We start from the raw sequence: 13,596 nt of genomic DNA on the forward strand, positions 1-13,596 counted from the left end.
GTGGATCCATCTCTGGAGATTATGTTCATGATTTTCACAGGATCTGGAAGAAAGGGGACAGTATATCAGCGTCCAGCGTGGCAGGTGACTGCAAATGAGACCAGAGATAGGATGAGTGGACCGAGAATCAGATCCGGAGAAGTGTAAGTCAGATGTACAGAGTTGCAGGCTCAGAGATGCTAAAGCAGCCATTTACACAGGTTTGCTGGATGATCGAGTGGCAGTCCTCTGTGCCACTGACAGTGTGCTTATTGTGACAGTGTGAATGTATGTGGACCACTGGGGCGCAGTGTTTTCACTGTGTTTTCACAGCTTGTGTATCTGACTGAGCGCAACATGTAGGCTAGGTAGGCCCACAGCAAAGAGCCTGGCCACTGGACCCACGGACCCTGACGCCAAAATCTGCCGATTTACGGTCGCCTCGTTTTTTGGCAAAATGCAAACCGCATAACATGTTATTCATTAATTGATTTAAGCTTAGGAATCATTTTTTCCAATTCGGCATACATGTGACATACCAACTTTAAATGTTGTATTTCATTCTGCAGAGCTGCCACTCACCTCAGCGCAGGAATATTAGGATGAAAGCTGGTGGAAAGGATGGCAGACAAACAGGTTCAGATTTTATATATGTATGTTTAAAACAAACAGCAGATGTGTGGTGTTTAGCATGTGGGTGAAGTGATGTGTCTCTTAGAGTGTGTGAAATGAATTTGGTAAAATTCTGTGATCAACAGCTGGATTTTGACATGGATGTTGATGTTAGATTGTCTCCACAGAGGGTAGAGCAGCCAACAGCAGCCAGCTGCAGGAATTAGGGACTGCACTGTACCTGTCCTGATGATCAGGTGTTTGTGTATGCAAAACAAGTGTATCTGTGTAGTAAGAGATTAAGCTAAGGTGAATTTGTTCCTCATTTGTCCCTCTATATTCAGGTCATGTGAGGTGGAACCATGGACGGCCAAAATGCAAAAAGCTGCCCAACCCTGAGGGATGATGGATTCAGAGGAAGTCACACAAATATAAACTTAGCTGATTCTCTGCTAATGGCTTCAACAGCTCTGACATGGTACACTACTGTGGATTACAAAGGTGGAGAGAAGCTGGTGCAACAGTCACATTTGTAAAACTGAATGAGGAAATTAAAAGTGCACATTGTTTGGATCACGTTGCTGAAAAAGAGTAGGCGTGCTCGATCTGTGCCTATGACACAGGACTAAGTGAGTCAAATGACAGCAATGGATGCAGTAACCATGTATGCAGCTATGTAAGAAGACAACTCTGCAGTGCACAGGTTCAGACAATCAACACACTGCTGTGATTCATGCCACATATGTGGGCTCTCAGGGGAACAAGGTGGTTACTCAGCAGATGATGTATACCTGACGGTTCTCTCTGCATTTGCTCTACTCCTGTAGCACGACAAGCAGCTTTCCATTTTTTGACAGAGAAAGAGAAGGCAAGAAACAGACTCTGAGTGTTCACCATGCCTCGGAACCGAGCCTTTTCTGAGCCGGAGTACTCGGCAGAGTATTCCGCGGACTGCTCAGTGACATTACCCTCCGACCCCGGGCAGGCGGTGGGACGCACGCACGAGGTCACAGTTCGGAGCTCAGGATGCTGCCTCTGTCTACCGCGGTTCATGCGCCTCACCTTTGCACCTGAGTCTCTGGAGAACCTCTATCAGACCTACTTCAGACGACAGAGACATGAAACCCTGTTGGTGCTAGTGGTGTTCGCCGCCCTCTTCGACAGCTACATCATTGTAATGTGTGCGGTGGTCTACACCACTGACAAGCTGGCTTCTGTTCTGGTGGCATCAGTGGGACTGGCAGCAGATATTATCCTCTACCTGCTCTGCCGCTTTAGCCTGCTGCCAGACCGCATCTCCAGACGGGTGGTGCCCTATGCCCTGTGGGTGCTTATAGCAGCTCAGATATTCTGCTACCTGGGTCTGAACTATGCTCGCTTCCACCAGGCTAGTGACACTGTGGGCTGGCAGGCTTTCTTCAGCTTCTCCTTTTTCCTGACTCTGCCTTTGAGGCTGACACCCATCGTGCTCATCACTACTGTTTCTTGCGGGGTCCACACCCTGGTTCTGGGCGTCACCATCGCCCAGCAGCAGCAGGAGAACATTCAGGGGGCAGCACTCTGCAGACAGGTAAGAGTGGGAAGGGAGGATGGAAGGTGGGGGGACAGGTACCAGATGTCTTCACATACATTTACTTCCTGTGTGTAATCTCATGTAGACAGACCTCTAACTCCTCAAGCTCCCAGAGGTCTTGAGGACTTTGAACACTGGAGTAGGTTCATAGATGCAGCAGGCTGAGAGCCAAACACAGTAATGAGACAGAGGTCTAAACTACACAAGTCCATGACACATTAACAGTGTTGGTAGAACAAGTGACAACTGGATCTAAAGCAGTAGTTTATTTAAAAGAGATATATATGAAAATCATTCTGTTCTTAAGTCTGTTCAGAACTTAGAGAAAGCAGAGAGCTTCATGTAGCATTCAGCCTTTTCTGCTGCATGGGCTACACATTCTGATGCACAGTGCAGAATGTACTGTACAAGTTGTTTGAACTCTCAGAGGCCAAATTGCGACAGAACTATTTGTATTTCAGTATTTTACTTTGGGTCAGTTTTCACTACAGATTTTCAGTGCGTGACTCACATAGCATGCAAAACTCACCCCGGACATCACCTCTTCTCCCTCCTGCCCTCTGGGAAGAGATACAGGACAATCAGGACCAAAACCAACAGACTGAGAAACAGCTTCTTCCCACAGGCAGTCAAACACACAACCCCCACCCCCCACCATCCAAGACTAAAGTGCAATAAACTTAAGACTGAGGTGCATTAAGCCCTACCCCCAGAACAACCCCTTGATACTCCAGACTCTACTCTTTCAAGGTCAATCTGCACTATACATCCTGTCATTTTGCATTAGACCACTGTACACACACTACCCCATTGTGCTGTGTTAGTGACTGTTGTACTTTACTTTTATCTCATCTCTATTTTTACATTCATTATTCTTATTTAACTTAATTTTATTCTTCTGTATTCTTCTGACATTTTATATTTATCTGTGCTGTCATTGTAAGAGTTGCTAATTAGTGTTTCATTGTTTTGAGAAAACAGTGACAATAAATCTATATCAGCTGCACCAGATTAGGTCATGCATTGGGTGTCAAATTGATCAATTATTGTTGCATTTTCAAATCAAATGGTCAGTATCAGATATTTCTCTAAAACAATAACCAGCTCTCATTATAGTCTGCAAACGTCATTTCATCAAGTAGCAACACAATAATATGTGCAAATCACAAATCAGTATTTGAAAAAATGGAGAGGAACACTTGTGTTTATTGAATATACACTTAGTCATCCGTTTATTAGGAACACCAGTTAAAACTAAATCAGTCTAATCCTACAGTCCTGTTGCACCTAAGGAGGAAAAAGCAGAAGAGAATGGAACAGTGATATTTGTCTGACGAAAGCGGCGGCCACCCGGGGTTTAAAATGGGCTTGTGTGATTGGTCAGAACAAATAAGGCAGTCTGGGAACATGGTGACAACCATTAGTTCCCATCATTGTCAAGTCCTGTAATAAATCCATGAAGCTTCTAATGTTGAGTTGTATTGAAACGTCTATGTGACGCTGCAGCAGCAGAAACTGACTAACATCAGAAATGTACTAGACAACAACAGGCTCTCTGAGGAGTATACAGGAAGAACAGAAGACACTTAATCACTGATTCATTCATCTTATTTCCCCACTGTTGGAGCAAGTGGAGGAATCACATCACATAAACAGAATGACCTGATCCAAACATCTGCAGTGAACCACACAACGTACTGTTGAGTCATGTTAGTAGTAATTTCCCTTATTACAACTGTCAGTGACATTTTCTTACTCTTGGTTCAGAAGTTCCAATTTCATTCAACTTTGAATTCAAAGGTGCATTCAATGAAAACTGTTAAAACAAGGCAGTAATTGTAACTGCTCACTGTCTGATATCTGACTAATACCGAGTCTAATCCTGATCTATAAACCTGTATACATATAATCACAAGTGCTAACACTGAGCAGAAAAGGAAACAGTAGGAACTGTAGAAAAATCAAAAACAGTGAGCCCTCACATTTCATTATGTAACATATCTGGGGTGGCCGCTGTGTTCAAGGCCATGCACTCATTGGACATTGACATTTCAGGATTCGTTAACAACAGTCTCACTCATTGAGTTTGGTTGACAAGCGCATCACCAGACAACTTTTTTTTAAATCAAAATGACCAACCATCAAAATGTTTACATGCACACAGGACACCAGAGTCCTCTCAGAGATCAGCTGAAGGTGTTGAAGGAAGGTAATCAGGTAACATTTTTGCATATAGTCCTTTTACTGTAAAACCCTTGTTTCATATCCATGTCCTCCTTTACTGCTGATGAAATTTGTTATAAAACACACACATTTAGCTTTACATGTTCAAGTAATCAGATTTTTTTCTAGCAGAAATTTCCTCATTAAACAGTTTTCTCTAATCTCTAAATGCATCATATCACAGTATACAGATGGTTTATGGGGTGGATGTGGCTAGCACCTTGGTCTAAGGATAGCTCTGGTTGTCTGCAAAAAATTTAACAGGCTCATCATGTACTTTGGCCTCTTGGATATTTCCTTATAAAGCCAGGTCAGTTTTGATGAGTTAAAAGATGATGTCATCATTGTTCAAACATTATCTCATGCACTCTTGCTGTAGAGAAGTAAGAATGCTCCTATTTGTCTTACACTTTACAGACAGATCTGTTGAAGGAACAAAATTATATTTGAAGTACAGATGTTCAGAAATCAGATAGACCAAGATTGAAGCTGAGTGAAGTTTGTTCACACAGTTCTAGTGTCTCAGCTCTGTATGCAGTAGGCAGCACTGAGTGGAAATGCTGAGAATGAAAAAGGTAAAATATCACAGAATGTTTGTACACTTGGCTGACACAGAATAGTTGATGTCTTAATAAATACAAAATATAATAAAGTGCAGTGGAAACAGAGGAAAATCTGGGCAGAAACATGACTGCTCACTTTGTGGGTGTGGGAAAGGTTTCCACTAAAGCTATACTTTCTGTTGTTCCCAGTTGGCCCTTACTATCCATGTGCTCATTTTATCTTTGTTGCATTCTTTCTGCTTTCAAGCTTCTGGCCAACATTGTGATCTATGTTTGTGCCATCACTGTGGGCGTCATGTCGTACTACATGGCCGACCGGAAGCATCGAAAGGCCTTTCTGGAGGCGAGACAGTCACTGGAGGTCAAACTCAACCTGGAGGAGCAGAGCCAGCAACAGGTCAGAGGACAAACAATACACGAACAGGAACAGATCAATATTAATATATCACTGTGTCCAAGACAGAGTTAACCCAACTTCAGTCACACGGCAGAGTTGTGAACGATGCCTTTCAACCAATCTGTCTTTTTTTAATGAATGGTGATGATGGGTGCTGCCATTATTAAGCATCATGCAAACCAACAAACTGACATTTCATTTTCATGTGTTATGAGCTAACATCTGAGCATGTTTAAAAGTCCAGTTTATGTTTTCATTGTCAGGTTTAAATTGCACAATATCTAAAGATAAAAAACGGAAAATCCCTCCTTTTCACATTTAACTTTACTATAATCAGGCCAAGTTATATTTGTCATACCTTTGCATTCTCAACTTGAAAACTCGAAAATACAAATTCAATCTTTTAAATGTATAGTAAATTGTGTACATTCAAATGACAAATAAATTCACTGTAATGTATTAACATAATGAACAAGAGACTATATGTAATTAAGACAACTTCAAAAGTTTTTGGAATGACTAGAACCTGTTTCTAGTCTTAATACTAATGCAGACTAGACTCTTCTCTGCACACAGACAGCTAATGAATCAACCTTTAGATCTAAGATGATAAATAAAAAACGTGGGGTTCTAGGAATGGCAAAGCAGACAGTCCAATACTTCCAACCTGACAAATCTCAACAACTATTTGATGGTCTGTGATGAAATTCAGTTCAGACATTCATGTTCCCCTCAGGATGAATTGTAATAACTCTGGTGATCCTCTGACTTTTCATCCAGTGGTATCTTCTTCTCAAAAGTTTTCTTCAAACTTACAAGCTGCAACAACGAGCAAAAACCATACCTTATTTAAATCTGGGCACCATCACCTTCTTATGCAGTGAGACACCACTCCCAGTGCTCCTGCTGCACTCGGAATATTCTGTACTGTAATTATGTTGAGCACCATCTGTAACTTGTGCTGGATCTCCCCCACTGTGTCAAAATGGTGACCCTTCAGCTTGAATTTCATTTTGGGGAAGCAGAAGAAGTCACACGGAGTCAAACCCAGTGACTAGGGTGGGTTGGGAGTGAGGATGATGTTGGTTTGGCCAAAAAACCTGAGTTGTGGTGACGAATGAGCACCCAGTCACCATCATGTCACCGTTCAGGTGGTTTGCTCTGAGTGTCCTCCATCAGACACCTCAGAATAGTGCAGTAAAACTCGTTGGCAGTGTGACACCGAGAGACTAATTAATTCACAACCCAGTAAATGTCGAAGAAAACAACATAATGCTCTTGGTCATTCTCCTAACCTGACGCTCCTTCTTCAGTCTTGGAGACTGCAGCTCTTCCACTGCAGAGACTGTGTTTGATTTCTGAGTCAGAGCTGTAGACTCAACTCTCGTCACCTGTGATAAACCTCAACATGAAGGGTGGCTTGTCTTGGGCCTGTTGATAGATAGCATTGTAAATATTCATAGACCAGGCAGCATTCTCTGGTTTTACACTAAAAATATTGAAGGATTTTAGGGACAGGAGTCATGGACTTGTTCAAGGATTGTTTTCCAAGTTTCATTCAAAAATGTGTTTGTGCTTTTAATGTGTCCAGAGGGTTCAACTCACCAGTTCCTCCTTTACTGCTGGTGAAGTTTGTCATAAAAACACATTTATTTATTTCAGATTTTTGTTTGTTGTTTCAGAAGTCAGTACCTTGTTTGTCTAAATGCATCAAATAATATCACAGTATACAGATGGTTTATGGAATGGATGTGGCTCATGTTCACACTGTAAGCAGCGTGGTTTAAGGATTGCTCTGGTAATCTGCAAAAGGTTTAACAGGCTCATCATGTACTTTGACCTCTTGGGTATTTCCTTTTATAAAGACAGGTCAGTTTGATGAGTTAAAAGAGGAAGCGAAACCTGAAAACTGACCAGAGCCAGGCTAGTCTGGACTAGGCATGGGCTAGTATGAGATTCTGACGGTAAGATAACCTTAACCAAAATTATCACAGTTTTGTGGTATTGCAATTACAGCTCTAAAATGAGTTATTTTGAAATGCCTGGTAAGAAAAACAACTTTTTTCTCCATTAAAGACAATCTCCTTTATTTATAAACAACACAGAATATTTGGAACAGTGGCAAACATGTATGTTAAAGTTTTTTTTTTTTTTAAATAAGTGAACCTTAACCTGCAGCTCAACAAGCTCAGAACATAAATACTTGAATTCCTTTCTGTAAAAAATAGCACTTCAAAATAAATTTCTAACTGCTCCTAAGGATTTTCTTCTTGTAGAGGTAATTCATGCTCCAACTGATGTTGACTGATGATGACTGGTGTTTATTTCTTCTTTTAGCCACCAAAACATTGTGAAAAACTGAAACAAGTAAAAATTCAAGCACAAACATATTATTGTTACAAAGACTAGAATACACAAATATTACACAAATATGTACCGTATGCACCCTCAAACCAGAAACTAGGAGTTGCCACAGTTTCTCAAAGTTGCCCTGATGCTCTTCATTGTTAGCCAGCTGCTCGGTGTGTGGTCTGAGCTAGCCACCTGCACTGCTAACTGTTCTGTTTTTCATTAGCAGTTGGTCAAGTGAGCACAGCATACCCATTCAAGGTTATTAACACAATTATCAATAGGGGTCACTATTGCCCAAGAAACTAAGACACACTTGCAAAAATAGTTTTCACACTGCATGATCCACAGATACAATACATTTTCCCTTTTGCAACAGCTACACTGTCTTTTACATAAACACAAATATTTGAATATCAAGAGTCTTTCCTAGGTGAGCCTAAATCTGCAGTTCAACAATCTCTGGTCTTCTCTGCTCCTCGATGTGATGTTAGTGGGGAAACTAGCTGATGATAGCTAGTTAATTGTTATCTGAGTATTTATTTCACCAATACTAGACATAATGGGTGGTATTGCCCCTTGACCTGAAATATTCACACAAAACTTATTTATTTTGTGATTTTTACTTTTGACGGGGGGGGGGGGGTCATCTGCAGTTAGCAGTCAGCAGTCAGAGAGAGCAGCCAGGGGTGATTATTGGGGAGAATGAGGAAGACAGTGAAGGTGTTGTGAGACAACAAGAGGACTGATAAAATCATGAGTGGAGGAAACTCCCAGAATATTAACGGAGAAGCACGGGCTGCTGGGAGACAAGGGCCGTCAACCAATCAAGGATCATCCGGTTGCTGCTGATTACCATGGCAACTGGCCTCCTGAGACAGTCAGCTGTAATCACAGACCAAGTCTGCTTAGCTTCTCTGTCTCTCTGTCAGGGTTTTGATAAGAATATTGAAAGCTGCTATGATGCCCTCTTCCCTGCCTCCTCTCTATCTACACTGTGTGTGTAGATGTGTGTGTGTGAGGACCTGCTTAAAAGTGTATTCATGGGTCAAGTGTGTGTGTGTGTGTGTGTGTGTGTGTGTGTAATGGAGGCTTTTTGTTTAGTTTGACACATCAGTATTGTCTGGGTCACTGTGTGCAGGATCTGTGCAGCCACGCTGACTGACAGTTTGAGGCTATTCAGCTCTCTGTAAACAAAGCTCTCCACAGAAACTGCTACTCACACCATGTGGTCTTTCTTCATGTTGTAGGAAAGATTTACACATCTTCCCCATATTGTACTTCTGATCTAACTCAAGTCTGTGCCTCTGGTGTAAAAATTGTTTATACATTTTAGAAATAGCAGCTGTTTTTTCAAAAACAAATACAAGAGAAAGATTGAGAAACATGGCCAGATGACCTCAGATCAGATCAGCTGCCACCTTTGTGTAAACCATGTGCAACAGGTAGAAACTGTTATTCTAATGGAATGTACAGCAAGGGAAAAGCTTTTGAACTAAAAGGGTTCCTGTCGCTTTTTTATCAAGTCTGGGTATGAAGCAGGCTAAGCAGCTCTGCTGGGGGATCCTGAGGCATTCACAGACCTAATGGCAGGTATAATCCCCCTAGCATGTTCTCGGTCTAGTCCGTGGTCTTCTCCTAGGTTAATGTGCCTCCAAAAGGCCGCGTCCTGGAGGCATCCTCAGACCAACAAAGACTGGGTCAAGAATAGAAATCTGAGGCTGCAGTGGGCACCAAAACTGGACAGTTGAAGACTGGAAACACGTAGCCTGTCTGATAGATCTGGATTTCTGCTGAGGCAGCAGAGGGTTTGGTCAGAATTTGATTTCAACTGCATGAATCCATGGTGGTGGTGCTTCAGTGACCTCCCCAGTCTCCAGATCTGAATCCAGTAGAACACCTTTGGGATGTGGTAGAACAGGAGATTGGCAGCATGAATGTGCAGCTGACAAATCTGCAGAAATGATGTGATACAGTCATGTCAATGTGGAGCAGAATCTCAGAGGAAAATTTTCAACATCTGGAGGATGAGAGAGGAACTACCCAGTGTTGGTGTGGGGTTCCTAATAAAGTGTGCTTTGTGTGAATGCTGATTCAGCATTCAGCATTCTACTATTGTTCTTCTAATCTTTAATTAATAAACGTATTCTTCCGTACGTCTTTTGGCATCTAACTACTTCTGCATACTTTGTGCTACAAAAACCATTCAACTATCAAAATGTTCAGCGCTTTGAGGACATTTATACTTATTCAACTTTTTTCTACTATCTACTAAATTTTTCTCATTTAAATGAATGGACGGAATGCTCAAATCCTCCTCTTTGAACTGTAACTAGTTTAGCATACTATATGCTAGAGACTGATGATGATTTCAGCTATTCTTGTATGATTCAGATTTTTTGATATCTTGTATAATTTTTGAATAATCACAGTTTATATTTCATGCCCTTTTTTGACAGTTTCTGTGGTTATAATAAGTGTGTATTGGAGAGTCCTACACACACACATACATCTGAAACCTGAAATCCTGAATCCCTCTGTCTCTCAGTCTCTCTCTCTCTCAGACACACAGACACACACGCACACACACACACACACACACACACACACACTATTGCTGTTGATATATTCTGCAATTTTGCTATTCTGCTATTCATATGTTTTGTTATTTTAAACATTAGTTCAGCAGTTACTTTTGGCTTATAACTTTTAAGTTTTTCTGCATTTCAACAATTTCTGCCATCTTTCAGCAGTGCTTCAGCAATCCATTCAGCCATCAGCATTCACACTGCATTTTCTGCAGGAAATGCATTTTCTAGTAATCATAACTGAGGTGTTTTTTTTTTGTTTTTTTTTTGAAAATATATCACTCCACAGGCTTATGTCGAGTCCGGTTCTCACTGTTTTTGAATGTGTCCAAGGTCAAAATGATCAGCACAGACAGTTGTTTTGGTATGATATTATGCAGGGGTCAGTTCTGAAATTATGAAAGAAGAAAAACAGTCAAAGTCAAGTCATCATTAGAGGCAATAAAATGGCCCAGCAGCCTCATAGTGAGTGCACACCCCCCCCCCAACCTCCAGTAGAGATACAATAAATAATTGAAATATCATCAAAATCTCAGTATGACCAAGAGCAATCTCTAAATCACAGGAGCTGCAGTTTTTTGATGAAGGTAAAACATGTCACAACACCCTGTCTCCACCTCTGTAGAGAGTCGAAAATAAATCAAACTATCTATCACTGAAACTGACAGGGCAAATCAGATTTGTAATAAAAGCGGCCCTCTGTGTATAAATTGTGTGTGATGTCCTGGCTGTGTCTGTCCTCCACAGGAACGCCTGCTGCTCTCCATCCTCCCAAAGCACATAGCTGACGAGATGCTTCAGGACATGAAGAAGGAGCCCAGTCAGAAAGAGATGCAACAGTTCAACACCATGTACATGTACAGACATGAAAACGTCAGGTAACTTGGTACCTCTGTTAGCAGCAGTCCACTCTTCTTTAACCAGAACAAACCAGAACAAGTTGGTTTGCAGCACTGTATGCTCATATGCAATCTGAACCATGTCTGCATGATGTTGTGATAGTGTATGCAGCAAGGTGCTTCACACAGTGGAGTCTAATCATCTACATGGACAGCAGTATTGATTGAGAACTGAACTGAACACATACTGTTGTTCTGTTCAGTCAGATCTGTAGGCAGATGGGAGAGAAGAGTGCTTCCTCTCAGGAAACCTCTCTGTGTGTTGGAATAAGAAGCAACAGCTCAGCTGTCACAACAACCTGACAAATAACACTGCTATGGATAAATGACTTTGTTATGGAAATTTCCCGGTCTGCCTGTAGAGAGTCAAAAAAACAAGACTAGCAAGGTAGCATGCACCAAAATGTTTAATCTCTATAGAGAGGAAGCAACACACAGAACCACACAGCAGTAAGCAGTTCAGAGGTGTGCCCCCTGACCAAACTTTTCACCTCCCTTTTATACTTTGTGGTATACCTCTGGCCTTTTGATTGAACTGCCAGAGAACATTTCTCTACAACTGAGTAAACACTTGGGATACAATAAAGGCAGTGACCCATCTCAGGAATTTACAACTGGGTGTAATCTCCTGTGCTGATGAAGATACCATTTGCCATCTTCCTCTTCAGGAAGGTATTTACAGTGGGAATATAACAGTAAGTTCATCAGGTCTGGTGCAGAGATATCTCAAGTGCTTAAAGGATGGGTTCACACTTATCAAGAGTGTCTCAAAACAATAGTCAGGTGTCCACATGAACATTGGAACAGGTTTTCTCTGCTGTGACCATTCACTCTGTTCATACTGGCCAGTCCAGATCCAGTCTTAATGTGCTTTGAATGTAACCAACCCAAACATTTGATACTGGCAGATTCATGAGGATTTCACAGTATAGTTCATCTCTGTGTTACTGATTCATTTAGATTGATTCTCTGTTTGCACTTCTGTGCTATACAGTATTGAGAAAAATATTGTGGCTAAAGGGCTAATAAGATTTATTGTGTCCACTGACACCTACTAGAGCTGACTGTAGTTCCTATTTCATTTCAGTTTGTCTCACAAAACAGCACATGCATCTATGCTGACTGATGTGAATGTAGTGATCAACAGCATCAGAAACAGCACAGTCCATTAAACCTCATTGTTGTATCTGACTCCAAAGGTTCTGTCATGGCTCTGCCAACACTTAAACCTATGAAAAGGTTAAATCAAAGCTCTACCACCTTTTGATTCTGATAAGATTCAGCGTCATACCTGCTGCCTTTCAGTGGGGTTCCCCACCATGCCACTAAGTAACAGGTGGTATGCCAACACACCCAAATGGAAAGTAACCACTGCTCTGAAGCTGTGGGCTGGTCACAGATTCAATTTTAACCAATTTTATTGGTTACAACATGATGATGTTGGAACTGTGAATGTGTGCGTGGAGGGTGCTGTTAATGTGACATATGTCAGCACTAATGTGCTGTCTTGTCTCTGTCTCAGTATTCTGTTTGCAGACATTGTGGGCTTCACCCAGCTGTCGTCGTCCTGCAGTGCACAGGAGCTGGTCAAGCTGCTCAATGAGCTCTTTGCTCGCTTTGACAAACTGGCTGCAGTGAGTTTCACACTGTTAAATAGGAGTTCTCATGAAGTTAGATGGATGTGTGTATATATATATGTGTGTGTGTGTGTGTGTGTGTGTGTGTGTGTGTGTGTGTGTGTGTGTGTGTGTGTGTGTGTGTGTGTGCGTGCGTGCGTGTGCGTGTGCGTGTGCGTGTGTGTGTGTCTATACATACAGTATCCAGTCCACTAAAGCCTTTATCAGGTAAGGTGTGTGCATCCCTAAAACACTTAAAGGATTTACTGTAACTGCTAAAAAAGACAGATGGATGAGGCTGTAGATATCCCAGGTTGTCCATCTCTCTGACTAAACCTTATCTACCCTGTCAGAAATATCACCAACTGAGGATCAAGATCCTGGGAGACTGCTACTACTGTATCTGTGGGCTGCCAGACTACAGGGAGGACCATGCCGCCTGCTCCATCATGATGGGTCTGGCCATGGTGGAGGCCATCTCGTGAGTACAGGGACGAGGGGGCCTGAGATAACTGTGGATGATGCTGTACTGGTCTAAAGATTAGTTTGTGATGTGATGCAGTGGGTCAGTCACTTGGTCTACAGTGTGGAATCAATTGCTCTGATGGACTGTTATTGACTCTCTCTGTGCACCACAACTGTGAAATATAGTGAACTGAACACTTGTTGACAATCAGAGGTCACGGAGCTCAGATTGGTTGTGATTCAACACATGAGCGTGCATGATGGTGTCCCCTGTTGCTCTAAATGAGATGCAGTATATCAGAGAGGATGTATGTCTGGTAGTCTGATAGAAG

General features: G+C 41.9%; 1 protein-coding gene across 4 annotated transcripts in view; it reads left to right on the forward strand.

Annotated features, from left to right (window-relative positions):
• The window catches only part of adcy3a (adenylate cyclase 3a), a 33,593-nt gene that overhangs the window by 331 nt on the left and 19,666 nt on the right, over positions 1 to 13,596 (forward strand). For 3 of the 4 annotated variants that reach the window (XM_051076258.1, XM_018680713.2, XM_051076256.1), the window contains exons 2-6: positions 936 to 2,161; positions 5,198 to 5,347; positions 11,032 to 11,162; positions 12,706 to 12,817; positions 13,153 to 13,280. In XM_051076258.1, the coding sequence (XP_050932215.1) occupies positions 1,487 to 2,161; positions 5,198 to 5,347; positions 11,032 to 11,162; positions 12,706 to 12,817; positions 13,153 to 13,280 (1,196 nt within the window). In that variant the 5' untranslated portion in view covers positions 936 to 1,486. Of the gene's footprint in view, positions 1 to 12; positions 849 to 935; positions 2,162 to 5,197; positions 5,348 to 11,031; positions 11,163 to 12,705; positions 12,818 to 13,152; positions 13,281 to 13,596 lie in introns of those variants that run through there. The other variant, XM_051076257.1, reaches the window with a different exon arrangement.

This window comes from Lates calcarifer, linkage group LG15 (assembly GCF_001640805.2).
Source record: "Lates calcarifer isolate ASB-BC8 linkage group LG15, TLL_Latcal_v3, whole genome shotgun sequence".
NCBI classification, from domain to species: Eukaryota; Metazoa; Chordata; class Actinopteri; family Centropomidae; genus Lates; species Lates calcarifer.